This window comes from Peromyscus maniculatus, chromosome 4 (assembly GCF_049852395.1).
Source record: "Peromyscus maniculatus bairdii isolate BWxNUB_F1_BW_parent chromosome 4, HU_Pman_BW_mat_3.1, whole genome shotgun sequence".
Lineage (NCBI taxonomy): Eukaryota > Metazoa > Chordata > Mammalia > Rodentia > Cricetidae > Peromyscus > Peromyscus maniculatus.
Window position 1 is genome coordinate 90194791 of NC_134855.1, and position 27801 is coordinate 90222591.

At 41.2% G+C, this 27801-nt stretch overlaps 2 protein-coding genes across 2 annotated transcripts in view; one reads left to right on the forward strand and one right to left on the reverse strand.

Moving 5' to 3' along the window:
* Window positions 1-27801, reverse strand: part of Chrm5 (cholinergic receptor muscarinic 5) — a 63932-nt gene that overhangs the window by 25524 nt on the left and 10607 nt on the right. The window lies entirely within an intron of this gene.
* The window catches only part of Aven (apoptosis and caspase activation inhibitor), a 137226-nt gene that overhangs the window by 11079 nt on the left and 98346 nt on the right, over window positions 1-27801 (forward strand). The window contains exon 2 of the mRNA XM_076570298.1: window positions 12611-12788. Within this exon, the coding sequence (XP_076426413.1) occupies window positions 12611-12788 (178 nt within the window). The remainder of the gene's footprint in view (window positions 1-12610; window positions 12789-27801) is intronic.

Consider the following 27801-nt stretch of genomic DNA (forward strand, 5'->3'; position numbering starts at 1 on the left):
GATTTTAACCTGAAACAAATGCGGCCAGCTCTCCAAGCAGAGCAGATGTGTGTTTTCTACACCAGCCAAAGGAGACTGAAAAAGAGGAGAAATTCAAGAGGAGCTTCACTTGCTGGGAAGTCAGAACCCTTCCACAGAGACTTTTTACATGATCGTTATAGTGACTTGTTCTTCCTCATTTGGTCAGTGTGTACATGTGACTGCCACCCTTGAAGACGAGAATTCTGGCAGATGTGTTTTGACTTTTGTGTGAACTGGCAAGTCAGACAGTCTTTGCTGGTTAGATTGGGTTTGACCTTTGTCTAAGAAGACAGCTTCAGGGTTGTGTAGCAGGGCTCAGTAATAGCTGGCATGTGCCAGGCCAGCAGGTTGGTCCTTAGCAAAAGGAGGGGAAAATGTTATGTAGATACTGTATTTGAGTTTTGTGAAATTTAATACAGTTGTTACACTTTAAGACTTGCCACAGGGAGAATATGATTATAATTTGATCAAGGGTCCAAATGATGTCGTGGGACCAGTCGTGAAGACACTCAGGTGTCAGGGAAGGGCAGCAAGAACTGGAGCTCACTCTGAGCCCTTAGGTGGAGTGAGGAGAGGGGACCTTAGCACAAGGTGGAATTAAACCTTAGCAAGAATACGTAGAGTGAGCTCTAGCCTACGTCTGTTTGTCTGCTCACCTCCCTCCCTCCTTCCTTCTCTCCCTTCCATAATTTGCCAGCAGTTGACTTCTGTTTTAGTTTGCTGTGGGGTTTTTTTTGATGATTTTTCTGGGACTTGAATCTTGGCTTTTTCAGTGATTTCTAGGATGAATTTCAGTGAGTAAGTTTTTGGGTCCAGGGTCTGTTCACTTGTGTGGTTGGTAAGTTTTGGAGTGGGGGCATGATCGATTTCAAATAGACTTCATCTGCATTCATGTAATTGATTAGGTGTAAGATCCTGTCTACTCTGTAGCACGTCACTGAATTAAATAAGATCATTGAATGAAAATGAGTTTGGAAAGATGTATGATTTGGCATGTAGCTTGGCAAGCGTACATCAGGCCTTGAGTTCAGTCTCCAGCACTGTTCAGTCTCTGAGTCCAGTCAGTTGGTCTCCCTCTTCTCCATCAGTAGTGAGAGAACTTTCACAAGGCCTTTAGACACTAAGATAGTTTACTTTTTCTTTTCTTTTCATTTTAGATGGTCTTATTCTATAGCCCCAGGTTAGCCTTGAACTTACTGTGCAGCCCAACTTGATCTTGAAGTGATTCTCTTTAGTGTTTTTTAAAAAGATATTTATTTATTTATTTATTTATTTATTTATTTATTTATTTATTTATTTATTTATTTATTAATTATATATGTCTGCCTGCAGGCCAGAAGAAGGCACCAGATCTCATTACAGATGGTTGTGAGCCACCATGTGGTTGCTGGGAATTGAACTCAGGACCTCTGGAAGAGCAGCCAGTGTTCTTAACCTCTGAGCTATCTCTCCAGCCCCCTCTTTAGCATTTTGAGTATTGAAATTATAGGCATGGGTGACCACATGTAGAGAAAAATTATTTTTTTCACACTAATATTTTGCTCATTGAAGAGAGATTTGCACTTCAAGATATTTTCATTCTGCTTCTGCCTATAAGACCTTGAACAAACCTGCCCTCACCCCCCTAACCTTATTTCATTTCTAAAGCCCAGAGAATTCAATGAAATATGGTTGTTCTAAGAGAAATGTGAGAGGCCAACTCCCACCTTTTAAAGGGTTCCTATGAGGAGAGAGGAGTAAGACACTTTTAGATAGAAAGATAGCAGAGAGGAGACAGACAGAAATACAGGATAGCTTCGGGAGGACCTGGATCAAAATCCACCAGCCCCTTCTGTCTCTTCAGAAGGGCTTTTTATAACAATGCCAAGGGGGCAGGGCAAAAGACCTCCACCTTGCTAGATCAAAGCATACTGCACAGCCAAGTGCAGACCCTTCCAAACACCTGGTAACCACACCCGTGGGTAAAGCAAGCTCAGATTCTCGGACCCTGAGTAAGTTCTCACTAGGAAACCTCTGTAGGTCTCCACTGAAAAACAATATATTTTCAGCCTAATTTCCATTTTGCCTCCTTGGATTTATATTGTGGAGGAAACTTGTAAAGCCACCAGTAGAATAGTCTCCCTTAAAAATGGAGCCTGGGGCTGGAGAGATGGCTCCGAGGTTAAGAGCACTCACTGGCTGTTCTTCCAGAGGTCCTGAGTTCAATTCCCAGCACCCACATGGTGGCTCACAACCATCTGTAATGACATCTGGCTCCCTCTTCTGGCCTGCAGGGATATATGCAAACAGAGTACTGTATACTTAATAAATAAATAAATCTTTAAAAAAAAAAAATGGAGCCTGGTCTACAGAGCGAGATCCAGGACAGGCACTAAAACTACACAGAGAAACCCTGTCTCGAAAAAACAAAACAAAAAAATGGAAAAGGAAGCTGGTTGTGGTGGCATATACTTATAATCCCACCTCTCAGGAGAATTGTTAGGTTTGAGGCCAGCCTAGGCTACACAGCAAGACTCTGTCTCAAACAACCCCCTCCCCCAACATTACCCAGTAGTAAAGCTCCAATCAGATGCATTGAAAAAAATTAATGCAGCTAAGCCTAGTTATGCAGGCTGGTAATCCTAACTACTCAGGAGGCTTAGGCCAGAGAATCACAAGTTTAAGACTTTTGTGGGTATCTTAGTGAGACCCTGCCTGCCTCAAAAGAAACACTAACAAAGGTAGTAGGTACAGCTCAGTGTTAGGGTATGTAGCTAGCATGAGGGAGGCCTTAAGTTCAACTCCAGTTCTGTTAAGAACAAAAAAACAAAACAAAACAAAAAATCAAGAATCTAGACCTTGCATGGCAATGTTTGTGTATAACCCCAGCACTTGGAAAGCCTGGGGCAGGAGGATCTGGAGTGTGAGGTCAGTCTGGGTTATCTAGTGAGGCCCTGTCGAGATAATAAAGACTCAGTTGAAGCTGTTTTATGCATTGACTGAAGTGTATCAGCACAGACAAGAACTGCAAGAAGACATCATGATTCTTATTTTGCAAGTGTTGCCAGGGAACCAGGTTTTTAAAGGTTTTAGAAATGTAGTCTTCCTGAAGCCATTTATCTTGGTAATTGGCATCTTATCAGAACTGACGGCTACATGGCAACAGGGACAATCTTCGAAGAGTCTTAAGTGATAGACCCTTCAGAGTAGCTGATGAGATGACACTTCCTTTGGGGGAGCTGCTCAGCTTTATTGGATCAGGATGGGTGATTGGCATATGGCAGGGCTGCTTTGCTTTGCTTCATCTCTCTGGAGAGACTTGCGCACTCCTTTAAGGCTGCTGGTGAATTGTTAACAGGTGGATTGGGTGGCGGATTTGGGAAGGAGGTGGATTTAGTTAAGGAGGGAAAAGTTTGGCCAATACCTTGATAGGAAAAGACTAGAAAAGCAGTGGTTTAGAATTCTGAATGTGGAAAAAAAACCCCAAACTTTATTAATTATTATTATTGAGATGTAAGTTTTACCATGTTGTCTAGGTTGGCCTTGAACTCTTGGACTCAAGCACTTCTCTTGCTCTGGTCTCCTGAGTGTGTGTACCACCACACCATGCCAGTTTAAGAACAAACCCTTCCTTCTTTTGCAAGAAGCTGATACTGTTTTAAAAGGGAACTGACAGTTACCGGAGGAAGAATTCTAAATGTTTATTACATGCTTCATCCCCAGTGTGCACCCATACAAGCCCACAAAGACACTAGTGTTTAGCAAACAGGGTCACAGGTTTCATGAAGTTTGTTGACTGGATCAAAAACCTCTGTTAGAAATATTTTATACAAGATTCACGTTACACTTTGTAGCACAGCCATAAATACCATGGAGATACTTTTGATTGAAGTGTGTGAAAGGGAAAGGTCGAACTTGTAAGTCTAGAGCAATGGTTCTCAGCCTTCCTAATGCTACAAACCCTTTAGTACATTTCCTCATGTTGTGGCGGCCCTCAACCAGAAAATTATTTTCATTGCTACTTCACAACTATAATTTTGATATTGTTATGAATCATAATGTAAACATTTTTTGGAGATAGAGGTTTGTTAAAGGGGTCATGACCCACAGGTTGAGAACCACTCCTATAGAGACTGCACTTGCCAAAAAAAATCTAGTAGCAGGAAGGAGATGCTTGACAACAGGACATAGGTGCCTATTGGAGACTGTCTCATTGACTAGTGTTACATGATTTTTATGGATAGTGGCTATGTGCGTGTGTGACTTTGTTTTAGAATAGATTCTTTACAGATGTATCAAGAGGAAATGAGGTAATACTAAAAAATGGGGGTGAGGAGAGAGAGAGAGAGAGAGAGAGAGAGAGAGAGAGAGAGAGAGAGAGAGAGAGAACGAGCTTCATGAAGTAGAGAAAGAGACCACAGTGGTATGTCTGTAATCCAAAGAAGGCCAGGGGTTGTAGGCAACTGGCAGAGGCCAGGAAGGGGGCACGGAGTCACTTCTCCCCCAGCACCTCTCAGATTCCTGCCAGCACCTGCCTTTCAGATGCCTACTCCACAGAACTGTGCGTAAACAATTTTCTTTAAAGCCCCTAGTTTGTGAGACTTTGTTATAGAAGTTCTGGAGACAAATAGATTTCATTTCCATTTTGAGCCACAAGAATATATTATAGAGATTTGGCTGTGTATCAAAGCTATACTTTGACTGGCCAAGGGTCTGTCAAAAGGCAAGCCATTTATTATGAATATTTGGTGTTATCCAACTTTTAATATTTCAGCTGTCTTCTGCTATGAAATTCTTACATGCCCAAATATTCCCAGACCAATTGGCAAACAGTTCAGCTCCTCAGACCTGCAGAACTTCTAGGTAACTAACTCCTTTGCTGAGCCTAGGAGACAAGCTAGCTGGAGACACTTAGCCTTGTTTCTTGGCTAATGAAGCTCAGACCATCCTCTTGCCTTGAGGAGGCCTAGTGGCTCTCCAGAGCAATTGACTGAGAACAAAAGAAATTTTTACATATCAAGGTGGAAGGTAGAACAACATCCCTGAGGAGGCAGAGAACTGGGTGGCCAGGGAAAGAAAGACAGGCATTTTCTATAGAGACAGAGAGAATGGCATGACCAGGGAGAAGAGAAGAACACAGAGGTAATGTAGATGGTAAGGCAGAACTCTTGAGCCAAAAGTAGAGAGCTAGTAGAGGAGTAGAGAGCCAGGAGAGATGGAGGGAGAAGAAACAGAAGACGAAGATGAGGTGGGAAGCTTAAGAGCTTTGTTGTTAGCAGGACTTTGAGGGAACAGTAAGAGAGAGGACAAAGAGGAACTGAAGCCATGGAGACAGGATTTCATCCCAGAGAAATAAAGTAGATGAATAAAGAGCTTGGTGTATCTAGGTTTATTCTTGTCCTGAATGTCTGATGGAGCTGTAGCTGAGTAGATCAAGTTTTGTCTTAGAGGAAGACATAAGAGCATAGTGTCTGTAGATTTTTTTTTCCCCTCAGATACCCCATGCTGGATGTAGCGAAATCCCTGGACCCTGGGTAATCCATACCATTTTCTCCTTTCCCATCTCTCCCCCCCCCCCCCCCCCCCGTTTTTTTCTGGTTCTAGTATTATATCTGGGTCTCTCACCTGCTGGGTAAATGCTCTGTCACTGAGCTACACCTTAAGCTCTTTTTCCTTTTAATTTTGAGATACATTACAGGAGCCTACCACTAGGCCCTGCTGTTTCTGTTTGTTTTTGCAAGGTTTCTTACTCTGTATCCAAGGCTGACTAGCTCATCCTCTCAAGCACTGCTGTTACAGACATGCACCACAGCTGTTTGGCCTGGCTCCAAGTGGATTTTCTTTTTAAATATATATTGTTTTATGAATATGTGTGTATGCTGGATCGTATGCAAGGCACACACGTGCAGCTATCACAGAGGCCACAGGAAGAGCTTGCATTCCTTGGAACTGGAGTTTACTGGTGGTAGTGAGGTGCCTTCAAGTACTGGGGGACAAACCTGGGTCCTAGGAACCAAGCCCAGATCCTCTGGAAGAGCAGCAAGTGCTCTTAACTGCCGAGCAATCTCTCCAGACTCTCCAAACAGATTTTTATTTCAGGAAGTGGGGTGCTGCTGCAACAATTATCTTAAAAAATAGAAGTGGCCACTGGACTGGGTGATGGCTAGAGAAATTTGGGGACACATGTTAGGGGTCTGAATTGTCTTGAGACTGTCATGGGAAATATGAACCCTAAAGGTAATTCAGGGTGGATCTCAGATAGAAAGGAGGTTTATGTTACCAGACATCTGGGAGTGTGAGCTTTGTTCTAAAGTGGTGGAGACCTTGGCTAAATCCTGTTGGTGTTTGTGTGTTAGTGTACAAAGAGTTCCTGAATCTACTGTCCTGAGAATAAAAGTGTTACCATGCCATTCCCTGTTAGTGGAAAATCGATTAGTCTTTTTTGTTCCTGAGTTGCCAGGATTAAAGGCGTGTGCCACCACACCCAGCTGATGGAGAATTTTAGATTGTCCACCATGAGTAGCTGTCCACTGAAGGATTTTCTTCCTCTTCGTTCTGTAGAAGGTCAAGTCAAATTGACTCTTGCCCATCAGAAGTAAAACAGTTCTCATTTCAGCTGAGGCCCTCTGTGTGTTCCAAATGGATTTTTTTGTGTGGTTTGTGTTACCACTGGGCCGGATAATAGCCCGGCAGTACTTTGATCATAAGTAACCTAATTGGGTTTCTGTTACTTTATGAACACCGCTACCAAGGATGGGCTTCCAGGTATAAAGTATTGCTGTGAAAATTACCAGTGTGGCTTTGAAATGATGTCAACATAAAAACAACACTTGAGTATTCCCAGTTGCTGTGTCCATGTTTGTATAACGAAGCAAATGCCTTCTATGCTTTATTTCTTCTTTCTTCTCTCCTCTGACCCTTACATTTGGGTAGGGGCAATGAGATCCTAGTGTGGTGACACTTCTAATTGGAGATTAGGGAGTCGTTTATCCACAGGAGGCCAGCAGCTCCGAACACTCGGTGACTATTGAATGATGATAATTTCAGGACTCCGGGTTCTCTCCAGTCTCCTGCCTTTCATTTCATGTTTGTTTTGCTGCTGAAGCGTTCTCTCAGGTGTTTCCAGTCACAGGTGCGTTTTACATCAGCATCGTTATCTTGTTCAGGCTCACAGTTTGCCATGTGCTTTAGCTGCTTAGAGATTTCAGGCTAACCGGAGAAGCTTCTCTGAACTTCACTCAGGGGGACAACAAGAGAATATTGGGTTTTCCCACACGGAAGCCTGCTAACACCTTTGGTTCTAGTTCTAGCCCCCAAATTCTCATGAGTCCTAGGTGTTAGCTGACTTCCGTAGCAGATTTCACTCACTAAATAATAACTTTAATCATAGCATCTTTGGGTCTTCAGAATTTTACAGAGATGGCAGCCTCCAGGCTTCAGGTTACATTTGGTAATTTCTAGATTTTAATATAAATGACCATTTTCTTTTGCAATGAAGCTTACGGTATTTCAGGGTTGAAAGAGATGTTGAAAGGCTGACTTAGTCCGTCCTTTTAGGAAACTTTTGCAGTTTCATTTAGGTGAGAATTGTTAACGTGAAATTTGTTGGGTGAATGGTTGACAGGAAACTGCAGATTTACAGAGGACCATAGTGATGCTAAAGCAACGTTGTAGATAGAAATGGGGACAAATCGACACCATGAGTGGGTTAGGCCTGTCATCAGCCCTTCTGCAGTCATCTTGTTAGTTGTGCTGGGCTTTCTCTTTTCTGTCAGCCGATGTGATATAACACTGCGCAGGGACTGTGTGGCACATTGTAGCCAAGACACATTTGACTGTGATATAACACTGTCCAGGGATTATGTGTGGTGCATTGTTGTCAAGACAAGACATATTTGATGGAGCATTTAGGTAACATTGGAAATTAAAAACAAATTTACAAGTAATTTAAGAAAAACAGAGAAGAATCCAGACAGAAGATGGCCTCGTCAGTAAACTGACACACTACAAAGAGAGCTTGTGCTGGCTTCCAATGATGGAGGATAGTGAGCAGGAAGCGTGGGGCCTTACTGGAAGAGACAAGCAGTACAGGAATTTGTTTTGGCGGGTGGGGCTAGACGTAGTCTGTGTGGCCTGGGTGTGGTGGCACCTGCCTGTGACCTCAGCAGCACTCAGGAGGCTGAAGCATGAAGCATCCGAATCTGAGAAGAACCTGGGCTACACAGTGAGATTCTTTCAGAAACAGAACTGAACCAACCCTTCTGATAGTGTGTGTGTGTGTGTTATAGAAAATGAAATTGATTGAAATGGAGAGGTAGAACATGCTTACTTAATGAAATTCGTTGCCAAAGATAAAATGTGTAAGTATAATGGAAGAAAGAACTGGGAATATGTGTGTTATGAAACTCTCTCAGCGATGAGAAGTAGGTTTTCTTTTCCAGGTAGGACTGGGGATTTGAATGGAGGGCCTTGTGTATAGTACCCCAATAGCCCAAATGTGGGTTTTAAAATGTATCTTAGTTTTTATCTTCATCATTTTCTACAAGGCAAATGTCCTGTTTCTGTGTTAGTAAAGGGTTGTTTTTTAAAAAAGTACTTTCCAATGATCCATTGAGTTCAATTGTGCTGCCCATTTACTCCTGATAGTGGGGCCACCCAGTGGAACATGGTGGGCCTACCAGAAACCACACCCTTAAAGAAAACTGACTCTATTCCCGAGAAGCCGTCACCTACCCATAGGTCTTACTCTGTAGCCTAGGCTACCTCTAATTCATGGTGATGTTGGAATTATCAATATGTGCCACCACACCTAGCTAGTTGGAGTTTTTAAGTTTTAAATTTATTTATATTTTATGTATGAGTGCTCTATGTATATACTTGCATGCCAGAAGAGGGCATTAAATCCTATTATAGATGGTTGTGAGCCACTATATGGTTACTGGACATTGAACTCAGGACCTCTGGAAGAGCAGCTGGTGCTCTTAGCCACTGAGCCATCTCTCCACCCCCCTAGTTGGAGTTTTTATTTATTTATTTATTTATTTATTTATTTATTTATTTATTTATTTATTTTTGGAGCTGAGGATCAAACCCAGGGCCTTGTGCTTGCTAGGCAAGTGCTCTACCACTGAGCTAAATCCCCAACCCTAGTTGGAGTTTTTAAATTAATATTTAACTGTTGTATATAAATGGTTGGCTTGAATATATTTCACTAGTTTTATTTTCTTGATAAGGATATTATAATCTTTTGGACTCTCCTTTGAACTATGTGTTTAATTTCTATATGCATCTCACCTTAAAAAATATTACTTTTTTGTGGAAAGTTTCAAATCTATAACAACATATAGGCTAATTGTATAATGAATTTCCATTACTCACCACCCTGTCTCAGCAGTGGTCATGTAAGTAGTTTATTTCTGGCCACCATTCTTTTCCATACGCTATTTGAACCAGCTCCCAGATGCCTTATCTTTTCACATATGGTTGAATATTTGCACCTAATGCATGAGAACACTAAAAATTCATAACATTGTTATGAATCAGCAGTAAATAGTATTACTAGCTCATTCTTAATATGGTCAAATGTCTGGTCACTGTTTACATTTCACAGTTGTTCTCATGATGACTATTTCCCCTGGTTAGACTATTTGAATCAGAGTATAGATTGTCATGAGCTATTGTGGGCCATGATTCGAATACAGCTTATAGCAATTGATAAATCAGGTGTCAGTCCACCAGAGGAATGATTTTCTTATGGAGGAGAATGCTGCCCAGGCAAGGCTTGTGGGACCACCAACTCTGGAAACTATTGCTCTTGTCTGTAATTTCACACGTGCAGAATCAGCTGTGGTATCTCCCCAATACCTGCATTAATTTCACGTGACATGTATATGTAATCTTAAGACTGCATCTTAATCTATTGGCACATATATTTGTAGATGGTCAGAAAGATGACTTCTCATTAAGCTGTATAATTTTAATATATAGAAAATATACTAGAATATGCTTCATAACTAGATCTATTGTCTCATGAGGACTATAAGACATTTAAAAGCCTACTTTGTTCTTTTAACTCAAACTAACATAGAAAGCAACAATTTCTCCCCAGTCTAGACAAACTACACACAAGTAGCTCACTTTTACCTCAGAGCAAGTTCAAACTAGACTGAATGTTTCTGTAAACAGATCATAAGTTAAAAGTTCTACAGATATGTAAAGGACAAAGTCACAGATGTCTAACCAAGCTTACTAATACAAAGCAACCTAAAAAAATCATGCCAAGGGGTTGGAGAGATGGCTCAGTGGTTAAGAGCACTGGTTGTTGTTCTTTCAGAGGATCCAACTTCAATTTCCAACACCCCCTTGGCAGCTTACAACTGTGTTAACTCCAGTTCCAGGGGAACTGATACTGCACATAAAATAAAGTTAAATAAATTATTTAAAAAAATCGTGCCAATTCTTTACTTGCTGAGTCTGGCTGATAAAAACCTATCCCTCAGCAGCTTGTCTTACTGGGCACTGTGCCCCTGGCCTCTGGTCACAGTCTTACACCAGGAACCTTGAAACCTTGCGTTGCCATGGTAAATGGCTCTGCCCCTTACTGTTTACTAAAGGAATGTGCTATGACCTTCAGAGGTCGCTTCTCTCTATTGAAAAAAGCCTCCTAAAAATATGTATATAGCTTTGTATAAAAAGAAATTAGGAAGAAATTAGAAACTAGAAGGAATCAGAACTTAGGAAGAATTAGAGCTGTAGAGAGAATTAGAGCTATAACAGAAGAATAAAGAACATGCTTTCATATCATGTATATGAGACTTTACCCCTCAGATAAAAAAAGTCCTAAGTTAAGTTTTGCTACGCTATGGCTTTCTCCTTGGACCCTGGATGTAGCCTTGAGAGCAGGTCTTTCAGATTACAATAATAGATAAGTTCCCAATCTTACATTGTGAATCCATTGGGCTGTGTGTGATGTGCTAGGGATGGAACCTGGGACCTTCTGCTCTTGACAGCTACTCAGCTCATCAAGCAGGACCTTCTGACACTGATACCCACTCCAGGTCATTAACCAGGACCTTCTGACACTGATACTCACTTCAGCCCATCAACCAGTTCTTCTGCCACTGACACCCACCCCAGCTCATCAATGAGGACCATCTTCCCCTGACACCCACCAGAGCTCATCAACTAGTTCTTCTGCCACTGACATCAACCCTAGCTCATCAATGAGGACCATCTTCCCCTGACACCTACCTGAGCTCATCAACCAGTTCTTCTGCCACTGACACCCACCCCAGCTCATCAATGAGGACCATCTTCCCCTGACACCTACCTGAGCTCATCAACCAGTTCTTCTGCCACTGACACCCACCCCAGCTCATCAATGAGGACCATCTTCCCCTGACACCCACCAGAGCTCATCATCCAGTTCTTCTGCCACTGACACCCACCCCAGTCCATTAAGTTTGTTTAATCTGTTCTCTATTCTGCCACCATTTTTTCTTTTGCAGTTTCTATTTCCTACAAAAAATTGGCTGCATATATTTCTGGGCACCATATGCATTCGGTGCCTACAGAGGCCAGAAGAGGGTGTTGGATCTCTTGGAACTGGAATTAGATACAGATGATTATGAGCTACTTTGTGGGTGTTGGGAGTTAAACCAAGTGTCTTGAAGAGCAATCTTAACCACTGAGCAATCTCTCCAAACCCATTACATTTATTTTTATTTTTATTTTTATTATTATTATTATTATTATTATTATTATTATTATTATTATTATTACATGTTGCAGTCAGGGTTGATTCTTTCCTTCCACTGTGGATTTTGGGAGTCGAACTCAGGTCCCCAGGCTGTGTGGTTAAAACTTTTACCCAATGATCTTTCTCGATGGCTTGCAGTTTATTTCTTAGTACAATTAAATCACCATTTCTAAGTATACTGTAGGATTTCTCACAATCTACTGTTCTCTGCATGCTTTCTTTTAATGCATGCTTTCTTTTAATGCTCAAGACTAGAAATGCTCAAGAATGCCTCTGAGTTCAGTTCCCATTAAGATACATTTGTGAGGTACGTTTGCAAATATCTGTAAATTTCCAGAGAGAGCTGATTTCCATTCTAAAGTATTAAAATTATTTATTATTATTTTTTTTTTGTGTGTGATGTGCACCATGTGTGCATAGTACACATGCAGAGGTCAGAGGACAGCTTTATTGAGTTAATCTCTCCTTTCATCTTTATGTGGGTTTCAGGGATGGAACTCAGGCACTCAGGCTTGTGCCTCAAGTGCCATTAGCCCCTGAGCCATCCTGCCAGGCTCTGGTCCTAAAGTATTAACAATCCTATAGCCTCGGTGATTTTATGTAGATGAAAGAGCCACTATATGTGGGGGTACATTCAGGCATAATGTACCGATTTCCTTACACACTCATTAGAAAGTTACCCTGAGATAATGCTCTGAAAGAGTGAGGTTCTTTGGAAATACTGCTTAGGGTCCCAGCCTCGTTTACAAATTCAGTTTTTAGTGTTACACCGATGTCCTGTTATTTTACTGTGAAGACTCCCAGCGTCAGGATTGTACTGCCTGACTATTGATTTGTCTCTAATGATTGCAGGTGGAAGATGACAGTGATTCAGAGACCCATGGAGAAGAGAATGATGAGCAAGGACATTTTTCTAGAAGAAAGATTGTCTCTAACTGGGATCGATATCAAGATACTGAAAAAGAAGTCAATGATGAAAGTGGAGAATCACAGCGGGGGACGGACTTCAGTGTCCTCCTGAGCTCTGCAGGTATGGGTTCCAGTTGTGTGCTTGCTGCTCGGTGCTGGGAAGATTGCGTAGACATCTGTTGCTTTTGAAATTGCATTACAAATGTCATAGTGTATGTGTCAGTGTGTAGATGGCTGTGCCAGGATATGCATGTGGAGGTCAGAGGACAACCTGCAGGAACTGTTTTCTCATTCTACCATGTGGGTCTTAGGGACAGAACTTAGTTGTCTGGCTTGGCAGCAAGCACCCTTACACGCTGAGTTCTCTTGCTGGCCCGTGCCTATAATTTTGAATGCCTGAGCTAGACTAAGAATAATAATTGATGAACCTATTCTGAGTAGGACAAATTGTGAGGGTATTAAATTGTGAGCCAGAAGCACAAGATTCACTCTGGTGCTGTGAACTGATGCTGTTCATAGCACAGCCCCTTTAGATGAGGATTTGCAAATGCAATCCACTCTGACTAGTCAAGAGCTCAAACCCTGAGTCAACTGAGTGTTTTCTTCTTGTTACCTACACTTTGGCCAACTATAATTTATGAACACCTTTTATGCAAGGGAGGAGGGAGGAAACAGAGGTAAAATGTAGCTGGCTAGTTAATTCTTATCAGCTATTTGGCTAAAGGATCTTGGAGGATAAAATTGAAATAATGCAATTAAATTAACTTCTATTCTGCATGTGGGTTTAATGCAATCAGTTTTATAGTTAATTATTTGAAGAGTATCTGGCAATAAGAGATACTGCATAAATGTTTGAATTCAATTAAAATTCTAGTCTAGCCCAGCAGGCATGTTCATTGGCTTATGATTTTGGTTATTTCTTTTAGCATTTTATTTACATAATTTAAAGCAAGGCACATGGTTGAATCCTCTGTTTTTTTTTTTTTTTTTTTTTTTTTGTTTTTTGTTTTTTGTAGTCTGCTTACTGATTTCTTCGAGGTTTGATTATCTCTGTCTTGGGAGATTGCTGTTGACATGTCTTTGCTGTGTTCTTCTGTTTCTGCTCCACTCTGCTGCTGGTTTATTGGCTGCTTGTTGCAGCATGATGCTGAGAAGAACTGCCCTGCCTTTTCATGCATGTTGCAGGACATCTGTCTTGGTCTCCTGCTGAGTTAGATTTCATTCTGTGGTCATAAAATTTGAAAAGTATCCTCCGATACACATTCCCTGCTCCTTACAGTGATTCTGATTTTTCATACTTTTTTTAAAATATAAATTAATTCATTAAATCTTGGCAATTGCTTGGGGTAGGAATCAGTGGGGAAGGGCTATTGCAGTATTGCAGAGTGGCCAGAGGAGTTCTTACTGAGAAGATAACATTTGGCTAAAGTCTTGGGGAAGGGGAGGGAAGAAGCATTGTGGATATATATAGAAGAGTATTCCAGGCAAAGACAGCAAGCTCAAAGGCTTTGAGGGGGCAATGCTTATGAATGATCTCTATGTAGAATTTCCATGTATAGCAGTTAACTTTTGAGGACTGGTAATTAGGAATAACTTTCTATCTTACCCATTTGGTGTTCGCTTATGTTGGTAGATTCACTCTGGAGGGTTGTTTGCTGTTTCCCAGTGCCCTCAAGGATCCATCACTTCTACCCTTGATGAATCCCTACAGAATTCTAGTATATGTGCACGAATGTTCATAGATGAATTGCTCAGGAGACTCTCATATTTTTGATTGTGAGCCTAGCCTTTAACGGCTGAGCCATCTCTCCAGCCCTGCTCAGGAGACTCTCAAATGGAAGCAACTTACATATTTACTAGTAGTGAAAAGAGTGCACAGAGATGTGAGTGAGTCTCTCAGACATTATGTGTAGCAAAAGAAACATCGCGCACCTGTGGGAGACCTCCGTGTGGTTCTGCTTAAACACGGGACCCAGGCCTGCTGGTGTTCACCTGTGATCCAGTGCCTGGAAGGCTGAGGCAGGAGGGTCACCTCACTAGGCTACACAGTGAGACTATATCTTAAAGAAACCGATGCAAGAAAAAGTTACCTGTGTTATTTAGGAGGGAGAAGAGGGGTAATGGTTAGGGAGAGGCATGCAGCAGGTGTGTAGGCCTGGAAATTCCTGTGACATTGGTAGTACTCTCTTTGTACTCTGTTTGCTTAGATGATGGCTACCTTGGATTAATAGTTATTTATTAAATTGTTCATATATATTCTCTATTTTTTGGGGAGGGGAGTTCAAGACAGAGTTTCTTTGTGTAATAGCTCTAGCTATTCTGGAACTCAATCTGTAGATCAGGCTGGCCTTGAACTCATAGAAGTCTGCCTACCTCTGCCTCTTGAGTGCTGGAATTAAAGGCTTGTGCCACTACACCTGGCTGTATTATCCATTTTAAAATTTTACAACTCTCCCTATAAAAGACACTCCTTTGTAGAACTCCTCAACTTGTACAGACAGGCACTGCCTGCCTTGAGTCTCTAGCCATGGCTGGTAGCATCTACATCTTTATTTCTGGAGGACATGGGAAGGCATATAGTCATACTAATTCTGGTGGGACTGGGACTTTGCAGCTGTCTGCTCTTTCTGTAAGCCTCTGAACCAGATAACTAGGCTACTAGCTTTTGTTTCTAAATAATATTCTTATAATCCTCAGGTATATTTTAAGAATTGGGGGCTGGAGAGATGGCTCAGTGGTTAAGAACACTTGCAGAGGACAAGAATTCTGTTCCCAGCACCTGTGGTGATATTGTGTTCCCCAAAATGTTGTGCACCCTAATAAACTTATCTGGGGTCAGAGAACAGAACAGCCACTAGATACAGAGGCCAGAAAAATGGTGGCACACACCCCTTTAAACCTAGCATTCCGAAGCCACCCTGGAAACAGCCAGGAATGGTGACTCATGCCTTTAATCTCAGGAAGTGATGGCAGGAAGCAGAAAGGTGTTTAAGGTGTGAGGACCAGGAACTAGAGCCTGGTTAAGCTTTTAGGCTTTTGAGCAGCAGTTCAGCTGAGATCCATTTGGATGAGGACTCAGAGGCTTCCAGTCTGAGGAAACAGGATCAGTTGAGGAATTGTCAAGGTGAGGTGGCTGTGGCCTGTTCTGTCTCTCTGATCTTTCAGCATTCACCCCAATACCTGGCTCTGGGTTTGATTTTTATTAATAAGACCTTTTAAGATTCATGCTACAAGAACCCATATGGTTGTTCACAACCATCTGTAACTCCAGTTCCAGGTGATCCAGTGCACTCTTCTAGTGTCTGCAGGAAACAGTCATGCATGTGGTACATACACAAAGATGCAGGCAAAATACCCAGACACATAAAATAAATTTAAAATAAAGTTTGAACGTGGGGCTGGTTGTGGTGATGCATGCCTTTAATCCCAGCACTCTGGAGGCAGAGGCAGGAGGATCTGTGTGAGTTTGAGGAAGATCTGATGAGTTCTAGGACAGCCAGGACTACATAGAGAGATCCTGTCTCAGAAAACAAAACAAAACAAACAAACAAACAAACAAACAAACAACAACAAAACCAAAAACAACAACAGCAAAGTGTGGAAGTGGTAGCCTGCCCTCATTTACCCTCAGTTATAAACAGGTGTAAATAGTAAGTCTTGAAGCAGTTTTTTCTTTCTTGTTACCTTCCACCCCAAAAGTCAGTCACTGAGTTCATGCCGTGTGTACTGTCTAGTCCTTTCAAGATGCTACTGATTTCCAGAGATCCAAAGTGCTCACATTGCGAGCACAATACCAGGATAAGATTGAAGATAAACGTGGAAGAAAAAAAATGAGGTGTAAGTGTACAGCTTTGTTTATTTTTTAGTGAAAATATGAAAATGGCATGATTAGATAAGTTTGGTCATAGTTATTGAAGAACCAGTCTGCCTCCATCTTAGGCTTAAAAGCCATCTTATAGTAAAGACAAACTAGGTTCATTCCTGTTTGTGACTAAATCTCTTTCTCAAGGATTGGGCTCTGTCCCACCTGTAACCTTAACTACAAATGGTTCTTTCTCTACTGCCTGTTCCAGGAATGGCAACCATGTCTTTGCTTCAAAAAGTTGTTTATAACCATTTTGCAACTCTACCTTTGTTTCAAAAGGTTAGATGACCACCTATGATGACCTTGTTATGACATGACTCCCTTGTTTTGCCCACCTTGCAGCCATGTCTTTGTTTCAAGAGGGCATTAGGATTAACTTGTTTGTTCTGCTGCTATAATCCAACCTGTTTTGCCAGCCAAATCCCCATTTGGAGATTCCCCTACCCCCGAGCTGCAATAACCTTGTCTTCCTCACATCCAATGCTGACCTCTCAAACCCCATCTTAGGGGGAGGCAGCCCATGTACATGAATAAAAAAGCTTACTTTCATTAATTGCTTTTGTGGTGGTTTGAAAGAAAATAGTCCCTATAGGCCCATAGGGAGTGACACTATTAGGAGGTGTGGCCTTATTAGAGTAGGTGTGGCTTTGTTAGAGAAGGTGTGCCACTAGGGGGTGGGCTTGGAAGTCTCAGAAGGTCAAGCCTGGACAGGGTGTCACTGTCTTTTCCTGATGCCTGCGGACCCAGATGTAGAACTCTCAGCTCCTTCTCCAGCATCATGTCTGTCTGAACGCTGCCATGCTGATCGGTAACGGACTAAACCTCTGAAACTGTAAGCCAGCGTCAATTAAATGTTTTCCTTTTTATAAGAGTTGCTGTGGTCATGGTGTCTCTTCACACCAGTAAAACCCTAACTAAGACAGCTTGCTTTAATTAATTTGGCCGTGATGATTTGGGTCGGTAGTTAATTCTCCTCCCCCATCTTTGGGATCAACATTATTGATATGCGTATTTTCATATAAAGCCCTTACATATCTTCCTCAATTTAACTGTGAAAAGTTACTTTGTGGGGCAGACTTTAGTTTTAATGGTATTTGGTGTCCCTATGCTGTGTTCTTGCATCATCAACTTTGACCGAAAGGGAAAAGAAGATAACACACAGGTAACCTGTGCTTCTAACCCTTGAACCACTCTTTATATTTAGCAGTGGAGCAGTTTCATTGATTCAGTACACTGATCTTCCCCACCCTTACCTTTTTACATAGTATATAGTGTGTACTATAATAGTTGGATCTGGGAAAGGCAGCTTAGTCAGGGAACCTCCCGTTGGTATGTGGATAATCTCAAAACAAAACAAAACACAGAACTAGACATTTAACCTAAAAAAGTAGCTCAATGATAAAATAGTCTTTCTTACACTGGAATATAGAAGTGGGTCAAATCTGATTTTCTCTTTAAAACCTCAAAAAGGTAAGAGGAACTGAAGACTTAAACTTGTTTCCAGCATCTTGTTTTCTTTGCTGTGATGCAGGCTCTTTGAGTGTTTGCTGGTCCAGCCGCATCCTTTGCTCCGCCTCAGTCAGCTTTCCTTTTCTTACTCTGAAACTGCTTAGAGGCCTCGGCCTAGGAGCCCTATTTCCGTTTCTCTCCTTTTGTGTTTATGACCTTTTGGCTCCTGTTTGCTTAGGGATCCTGTAGACGTCGGTGAGTTTCCCTAATGCTTCCTTTAGGGCCTTTGCTCCCAGCATTTCCCACATCAGTTCTTTGTTCCTCTTAAGTTACCGTTAGGGGTCTTTTCAGTTTTATTTAGTGCTCCTTGAATTTTTTTTTTATTAAATAAAATTATTGTCTCTTTTGCTCCTCTGCTAAAGTATGTCCTTTTTGATTTCTCCATGCTTTCATGAAAGTATGTGTGGATCTTTGTGGGTCTTGGTGTGGCTTGTCATCTTAAGTCACCCAGTGGTTTTACCAAATGGCCAGTCTAGAGACTCCTGTTCAGCTCCTTAGCACTTCTGGTCTTTCTGCCCTTGCTTAGGGTTATTTATCTTTTGCTTTGTTTTGCTTTTCTTAGTCCTCCCCACCTCCCCCTTTTGAAAGTAATCTTCCTTGAAAAATATTAGGAGGTTTGTGTCTTTACATCAGAGGGTCTGGGCTAAGAGTAAGGCCTGTATAAAATTGTTAGCAGATTCAGTACCTTAAACACCGTGAGTAGTGACCTAATCTGAATACCTTGTGCTCAACCTTATCTTCTAGTATTTCCTGTGTTACCAAAGTTGCACCAGTTGCATCTGTTTGCATCTTATTCCTCGTGGTCCTTAATGGTCTGATAGTTTGTACTCAGTAGAGAGGTTTGTTTTTTAGTTTTATCTTCACTTATTTCCAAAGTATTGTCTGGTTTGCTCAACACTGCTACTGCTATATTAAAGACTTAATATAGTAATATAGACTTAAAATTTATTTTTATTTTATATGTGTTGGTGTTTTGCCTGCATGTGTACATGTGTACTGCATGCATGAAGTGCCTGCATAGGTCAGAAGAGGGTATTAGATGCCCTGGAACTGGACTTCTAGATGGTTGTGAGCATCCATGTAGATGCTGGGAATTGAACCCAGGTCCTTTGCTAGAGCAGCCAGTGCTCTTAACCACTGAACCATGTCACCAGCTTCAAAAATGTTTTTATGACATCTGTTTATTTCTTTGTGTGCTGATGGGATATGCGTACTATGAGCATGAGGAGGCCAGAGAACAGCTTGGAGTTGGTTTTATCCTTACACCATCTGGGCCCCAGGATTAAACTCAGGCCTTCAGGCTTGATGGGAAAGAACCTTTGCTTACTATCTTGGCAGCCCTAAACTCCTGTATTTTATCGTTATATCCTGAGGTACTTAGCTTTTATTCATTTTGATCTATTCCCTTAAGTAGATTGTGCCCTGGTAAATTAAAGTCACCAAAATAACACTTGGTAAATTTTGTTCGGTCCACTGTCCACACCATCACCATTTTTTGACAATTGTGCTTTTTTTCTTGTCCCAGTCCCCAGAGCCAATGTCACAGGATCCCTGGCTGTGACTGCAGTCTTTAAGTTCATTTTCCAGTTGAGTGTTGGCTTATTTAGATGATTAGATAATTTAGATTATTCTTATTTCTAGTAAGAGAAAATTCACAAGTCTTTTTTGGGTTTGACTTATATTACAGATACTCTTCAGGTTGACAAATGTCTACTTAGCCATATCAAGTCTGGGTGTTACATGCTAACAGCTGTAGCATATTCTTTTCAATTGCTCTTGCCTCCTTTCTGCTTGTCTATTGCTGTGAAGAGACACCATGGCCAAGGCAACTCTTATAAAAGGAAAGCATTTAATTGGGGCCTGTCTACACTTTCAGAGGGTTAGTCTATTATCATTATGTCAGGAAACATGGTAGCATGCAGGTAGGCATGGTACTGGAGAAGTAGCTGAGAGCTTTACATCATGATCCTCATGTAGCAAGTAGGAGGCGGGGGAGAGAAAGAAGGAGAGGGAGAAAAAAAATTGGCATGAGCTTTTGAAGCCTCAAAGCCCACCCCTAATGACACACCTCCTTCAATAAGGCTATACACCTCCTAGTTCTTTCCTGACAGGTCATCAAATCAACTAGGGACTAAGCATGTAAATATATGAGTCTGTAGGGGCCAGTCTCATTCAAAACACCACACTGCCCTTATTCCCATTAAAAAGACCACCATGGCCCTAGGATGACTGTGGCTTATAATAAATTTTGGTTTTACTCAATTATTGAAAAAAAAAATAGCCAAATGAATGGAAACACATGAACTATGAACCAAAGGCTGAGGGGCCCACGGCTGGATCAGGCCCTCTGAATAGGTGAGACAGTTGATTGGCTTGATCAGTTTGGGAGGCAACTAGGCAGTGGGACCAAGTCCTGTGCTCATTGCATGAATTGGCTGTTTGAAACCTGGGGCTTATGCAGGGACACTTGGCTCAGTCTGGGAGGAAGGGACTGGACCTGCCTGGACTGAGTCTACCAGGTTGATTGCAGTCCTCGGGGGAGGATTTGCCCTGGAGGAGGTGGGAATGGGGGGGTAGGCTGGGGGTAAGGGGAGGGAGTGGGAGGGGGGAGAATAGGGGAACCCGTGGCTGATATGTAGAACTGAATGGTATTGTAAAAAAAAAAAAAAAAAGACCACCATGGAGGCTGAGGAAATGACTCAGTAGGAGAAGTGCTTGACACATAACCATGAGAACCTGAGTCTGGATCCCCAGCATCCACATGAGAAGCTGTGTGTTGGTGTACACCTGTAATCCCAGAACTGGGGAAGTGGAGCTAGGAGAATGGCAGGGCTTGGGGGCAAGCCATTTTAGCCCATTAGTAAGCTCCATGATAGTGAGAAGCTCTGTCCCAAGAAACAAGATGCACAACACTGGAGGATCAGCACCTGAAGTTGACCTCTGCCTCCATGCACATGAGCACACTTGTATATACACACTTGCACACATATGTGTGTTGCACACACAAATAGTCATTATGTTTAGTGGAATAATGGCGGAAATACATGCAGTGGTCTTGCCATGTTGAAATTGGGCTTGTTCTCTTCTTAGGAGAGAGAGAAAAAAAAGCAAGTGTGTTTTTGGCAAAGTCTCTAGTTAAGATTGGTGTAGAATCTCTTTTCTAAAGAGTACAAAATGAATGAATTCAAAGGTTAGGGAAAGGCAGCTAATAACCTTGCCAGTGCGGAGTCATGTCTTTCAGTAGACAGCTGCAGTGTAGGATGGTTGTGAAGGATGAAGGAAGCGACTTGATCAAGAGTTGTCAGGTGATTGGAGTTCTGTACAGACTCTGAGAGGGGAACTCATGGCCACATCCTTCAACAGACGACTGAGTTAGACATAGCTTTATTTTAATCTAGTCTAGTTTAATCTTTGTGAGGATCGTGTGGAATTATTTAAAAAAAGGCTATAACTTGAGGAAGGCACACTGTGAAGGGTAGAAGTAGATTCTAACTTCTGACATCAGATCATTAAAACAGGTATGTCAGAATAGTGTGGTGCTATCTAATCAGAATACAAAAACAATGGCCACGAACTCATTTTATATATAAGGTCAGGGCAGTGGGGGCGGGGATTTAGCATGAGAAGGACAGAATCTGTGGTGGAAGGTTTATCATGCTAAGCAAAAGAAGTTGAGCGGTGATTTAACCATGATGTCATATATATTCAAGATGTAAAGACAGTCAATCAAATGTGCATAACTAAAATGCTGGGCGTTGCGTGAGTGTCCGTGTGCATCTCACCCATGAGTGTCACTGGGACTCTTTTAGAGTACATTTGATTGCCATGAGTTCAACTGTGGTACTTTCCATTGTGTAGGCAAATAAATTCTGTTTTCCTGACTTCTTTGAACCTTTAATAGTTCTGTAGCATCTTCAGACCAAGAAGTCAAATATAGAGTTCTTAGCAGTTTTAGGATTATAGTCAATAAGAAGGAGAGGTATGTGTGCATGGTAATGTAAGACCTAGTGATAATAAGACACCTTAAGCGAATGAGGTGATAAATGATGCCATTTCTTCAACATCTATCAATTGCAGACTCCATATGAAGTATATAAGGCTCTTCTGGTTCTTTAAACCTTAATGTTAACCAACTATGGTAGATTTTGTTATCTCTCTGTGTGTTGAGGCCAACATTTAGCTACAACACAGTCAAACACCAACTCATAACAGTTAGTCCTTACCCATCAACAATGACTTTGAATGTAAAAGTATTCCATTCCCCTTAGGAGTGGTTAATTAGATAAATAGACAAGACCCAAATATGTGACTCTGCACCTTAGAAGACTCACAGAGAGTGAAAACTAAGGACAGAAGAAGTTTTCTGAGCAAATGGAAACCCTGTAGACTCTTCTGCCTGGCTTCGCATTGATCTATTTTGTCAGATAGTGAATAGCACCTCTTGGTTTCCTAGTTTGATTTTCTCACAGTACCTTTTCCTTTCCCTTTACTGTAAAGTTGTGTCTGTTTGTGAGGTTGAGGTGTAGAGGCAATAGATAGATGGATCCTATTTTTTAATCTCATATGTTGGTTTATGTTTTTTGATTAGGGAGTTGAGATTGTTAAATGTTCAGAATTAGTATAGAAAGGTGTATATTAATTCCTGTCATTTTTTTAGATTTTGTAATGTTTAATGCTTTCCTATTTCTCATTTGCTTAACTGCTTTTTTATATTTACTTATTTTTTAAAATTTATATATTTTATATCATGTGCATTGGTATTTTGCAGGATGTCAGGTCCTCTGGAACTGGAGTAACAGATAGTTGTGAGTTGCCATGTGGGTGCTGGGAATTGAATCTGGGTCCTCTGGAAGAGCAGTCAGTGCTCTTAACCACTGAGCCATCTCTCCAGCCCCACTTAACTGCTTTTCTAACATGATTCATTATTTCTTGTGGCTTCGTGAGTATGTTTGTTTGTTTGTTTGTTTATTTATTTTTCTTCATTCTGAAGGATTCTTTCACAGTTCTTCTGTAGAGTTGGTTTAGTGGTCATGAATTCCTTTAGCCATTTCTTACTTTACAAAGTTTTCATTTGCTTTTCAATTATGACAGTTAATTTTTCTGGTATAGTACTTTGGATTGGCAGTTGTGGCTTAGTGCTTGAATACGTTATTCTAAGCTCTCCTTGATTTTAGAGTTTCTGTTGAGACATCTGCTGTTGTTCTGGTGGGCCTAACTTTATATATGACTTGGTGTTTCTCTATTGCAGCTTTCAGTGTACTTTGTTCTGTATTTTAGTTTTTTCATTATAGTGTTTTAACATAGGAAGGGCCTTTTCTGTGTATTTGATGTTCTAAATCCTTGCTGTATAGGACTTTGTACATGTTGGGCAAGTGTTCTACCACTGAGCTACACATTCCAAGATCTTACCCATTCTCTATATTACTAATAATACCTAATATAATACAAATAAATAGTTACTATACTGTTTTGTTTAGGTAATAATAATGAGAGGAATGTCTGTATATGTTCAGTCAAATACGGTTAAAATGTTTGTTTTTGATTTATGGTTGGATAAATCCATGGCTGTAAAACCCACAGATAGGGAGAAGTGAATTTTTTTTCTCCCCGAAACGGGTTTCTCTGTGTAGCCTTGCGCCTTTCCTGGAACTTACTCGGTAGCCCAGGCTGGCCTTGAACTCACAGAGATCCACCTGGCTCTGCCTCCTGAGTGTTGGGATTAAAGGCGTGCACCACCACCACCACCACCACCACCACCACCACCACCACCACCACCACCACCACCACCTGGCTGGGAGAAGTGAATTTATGTTAAAGATCATTCACCATGATCAAGTAAGATTTTTCCCCTGGGGCATGTAATTTAGCGAATGGGATTCATCGTATTCATAGGATGGACAAACATGATCATCCTGTAGACACAGAAGAGACATTTGAGAAAATCCTTTCACTGTGAGAACTTTCAACAAATTCAGTGTAGAAGGAATGTTTCCCTAAAAAAATTAAGGCTGTATATGATAAACCCACACCCAACAGTGAAATGTTTAAGGATTTCCTCATAAGATCAGAGATAAGACAAGGATGGGCCTGCACAGGGCTTCTGTTCCACACCAGAGTGATCAGGCAAGGGAAAAAAAAAAGAGAAAGAAAGAGAGAAACCCAAAGGGAAAGGATGGAGTGAAGTAGTCTCTGGCGATGACATGATTTTATAGGAGAAAACACTAAAGGTTCATCTAAAACCTATAGTAAAGCTTTACCAGTTTTGTCGTTGAATGCTTAAAAACCAAACAAACCCCATAGTAACTAGTGAGCAAATGTGGGACAGGTGTATGCAAAATCAACTTATAATAGTAAGTAGCATTTGAAAACACTAAATAACCTTCTGAGAAAAGAAAGGGCCAGGCACTCGAAATGTTCAATAATAGGAACTCAAGAAATACCCAGGGAATCAGTTTTCCCGGGAGCCTTTGCTTCCTAAACCAATCTCTACAATTCTCTGGACGGCAGCGGCCCAGGAGTCTAGGTGCCTGATGTTCTCACAGACCTGATGCCCATAGTATTCCCATCATGGAGAAAAACTCCATAGTGTAGTGATTTGGAATTCTGTGCAGTTAATTTGTTGTGCAGGATTATTGATATTTTTATGTTTCATTGCAAATTTTTGTAAAGATTAAGTTCTTTTTGTAAACACTGAGCGATCTCACCAGCCCGAAATTATTATTGTTACTTGCTCCATTTAAACCAAAAAACCTGGGAAATGTGGATTTATTTCAGCTTTGACTTGGATTATTATGACAGAGACACTCAGGAGCTCCAACACAAAATGAGTTTTCCTTGACTGCTGAGAATGATTAACTCAAACAAAAAGATAATTATGTGTTATAAGTCATGCATGCTAAAAGTCAAGCAAATTCATCTGCTTCCTATTTTTTTTTTTTAGTAATATTGATAAGATACCACTTTTCTTACTATTTTTCACACAGTTTCTTAGCTTTCATATTCAATGATCCCCCCCTGGCAATTTTGAGAGCTGATCAAGAGGAGTTGCTGCTAAGGTCTGACAAAGTGGTGGTTGTACAGCCGCACCTAAGCTCAGTGTGACTCCAGGTGGCCACAGTAGCTTCCGACTTGCTGGCTTTTCTTTTCTTCCCGCTCCTCTTGATATTTTTTGAGACAGCGCCTCTCTGTGTACCCCCGGCTGTCCTGGAACTTGCTTTGTAGACGAAGCTAATGTCTCAAGTCACAGAGATCCGTCTGCTCTGCCCCCTGCGTGCTGGGATTAAAGGTGTGCTCCACCATGCCTGGTTCCTTTTTTAAGATGAGAAGGTACTTATTTCAAAACATTTCTGAATTCTAAGTTGTTGGAATCCTTTTGACTGGAGGTTCTCATGATATCATTTTTAGTTAAGCTATGGTATTGGCTATGAGAGAATTATGCTCTCCCCCTATATTTTGAAGTCCAGATGGCTGGTAATTTTCTTGATCTTCTTTATGTTTCTTTGCATATAGTGTAAATAGGATTTGGGGACACGTACTTTTCTGTACTTCTCTTAGAGCAGGAAGTAATTTTCCGCTTGTGGACAATGATAAGTGGGCAAATTGGGAGGCAAGTTTGTTTTCAAAGCCTGTCCTCTTTTTAAAAACAATTTCCCTTTTTTATTTAGGTTTTAAAAGTTATTCTTATTTCTATTTATGTAAATTTATTTCTTTTATATGTACGGTGGTTTTGTCTGCATGTGTTTCTGTGTACTACATGTATGCGTACTGTCCACGGAGGCCAAAGGAGGGCTTCAGATTCCTTGGAACTAGAGTTATAGATGGTTGTAAACTTCCACATGGGAGCTAGGAATTGTACCTGGGTTCCCTGGAAGAGCAGCAGTGCTCTTAACTGCTGAGCTCTCCATCCATCTAGCCCATAGTTTCTTACTACCTATTGTGACATATGAAGTTTCCTATGTTCGTTTGTTCTTTGTTTACTCTCAGGGTACCTCTCCTAGGAACTCTTCTATGTATGTTAAATATTCAGTGTGTGTTCCTGCTGCCTGTGGCCAGCGATTGTTGCCTGAGAGTTAATGCATCAGGAGTGTTGGTACGTGGAGCCACATCCGAACATCCTGTAGGTGAAGGCACAGGGATAAGGAAACCATTTTTGCAAGCTGTGTCAGCTCAGGATTGTCGTCAAGTGAAGTCATTCCCAATGGAACGATCTTGGAAGGTATGCTGTTAACAGAACAGTCTGAAATTCAGTCTGTGTGGGAGTGTGTGTGCCTGTCAGCTAACTACTACAGCTTCTAAAGAATTTGCTGCTGCTTAGCTTAAAGGCATCTTTAGCTGAACACGTTTGATTGTGGTGTACCTCTTCTTTGCTCTCCCGGTTGCTGTGAGCCACACTAGTTTACTGTGGTATCATTTTGAAAAGCAGCATTGATATAGTTAGGAAGTCTAACTCTCCATTTTTATTCTTACACTTATTTTCATTTGGAGTTTGAGATCATAGTGAAAAAGTGAGTTGAATTTCGTTTTGAACGCTAGAGAATAGACAGTTACGAAGCATCATTACATGGTGAATTCATAGTTAGAGAAGCTGTTGTTCTGAACGGATTCTTTTGATAGCAATCAGGCCTCTTGTATTGATCTGCTCTTCTGTTAAGTAGGTAGAAGAAATTGCTAGAGGAAAGGTGTGCAAGTACATAGGTTGTTTTTCTCTTGACCACGGAGTACCTGTTCCTTCCTGCATGTGCCCTTTAGATTGCTGAGATTGTCACACTGCTCCGTGTTGTGTGACGTCCATGTGCTTTGAGCCATTGGCATTCTTTCCCTCATTCTTCAAAGAGTCACAGAGTGCTTATCTCATGCACAATCTCAGCCATCTTTTGGCCAAATTGTTCACGTATTTAGATTGGAGAACTGAAATGCATATGGGTTGCAGTTTAACCCAGGGCCATGCAGGTGTCTGTGGGACATAAGATACTCAAAGAAGAATTTTTTTCCTTCCTTCCTTCCTTTTTTTTTTTTTTTTTTTTGAGACAGGGTTTCTCTGTGTAGCTTTGGAGCCTGTCCTGGAACTCACCTGTAGCCCAGGCTGGCCTCGAACTCACAGAGATCTGCCTGCTTCTGCCTCCCAGTGCTGGGATTAAAGGCGTGCGCTGCTGCCGCCGCCGCCGCCGCCCCCCCCCCCCCCCATCTTTCTTATTTTGTAGCTGCACAGACTATAGCTAAATCATGGCAGTACACACCCATTTGAATTTTAATGTTTTCTTTTGGAATGGGGTTTAGGAATTGAGTCCTTCGTGTTTTGTCCTTTGCAGTGAGCTATAAAAACTCAATGAGCATATATACACATACACATATAATTACATAGGGTTTTTTTTGAGACAGTTTTACTCTGTACCCCAGGATAGCCAGGAATTCACTATGTAGTCCTGGCTAAACTTGAACTTGAAGTAATCCATTTGCCTTGGGTTCTTAAATGTTGGTATTGCTGGTATGAACAACTATGGTTTTTGTTTTTATTATTTTTTTTCTCAGAGTTCCATTTTTCTCAGACTAATTAGGGACCAATTTGTCCAGTATAGGTTTCATTTTTTTTTTTTTACTTTAAAAATGTACTTCTTTTGTGTTTTTTAAAAAAAGTCCACTGTAAGTCCTGTGCCTATGTTTTAGATTTGTCCTAGTGCAGTATGGGGGAATCTGCTCAGAGCGAGCTCAGGAAATACTGCTAGTATGTGAGTGTTACTTATTCATGATGGCCAGCCTTCCT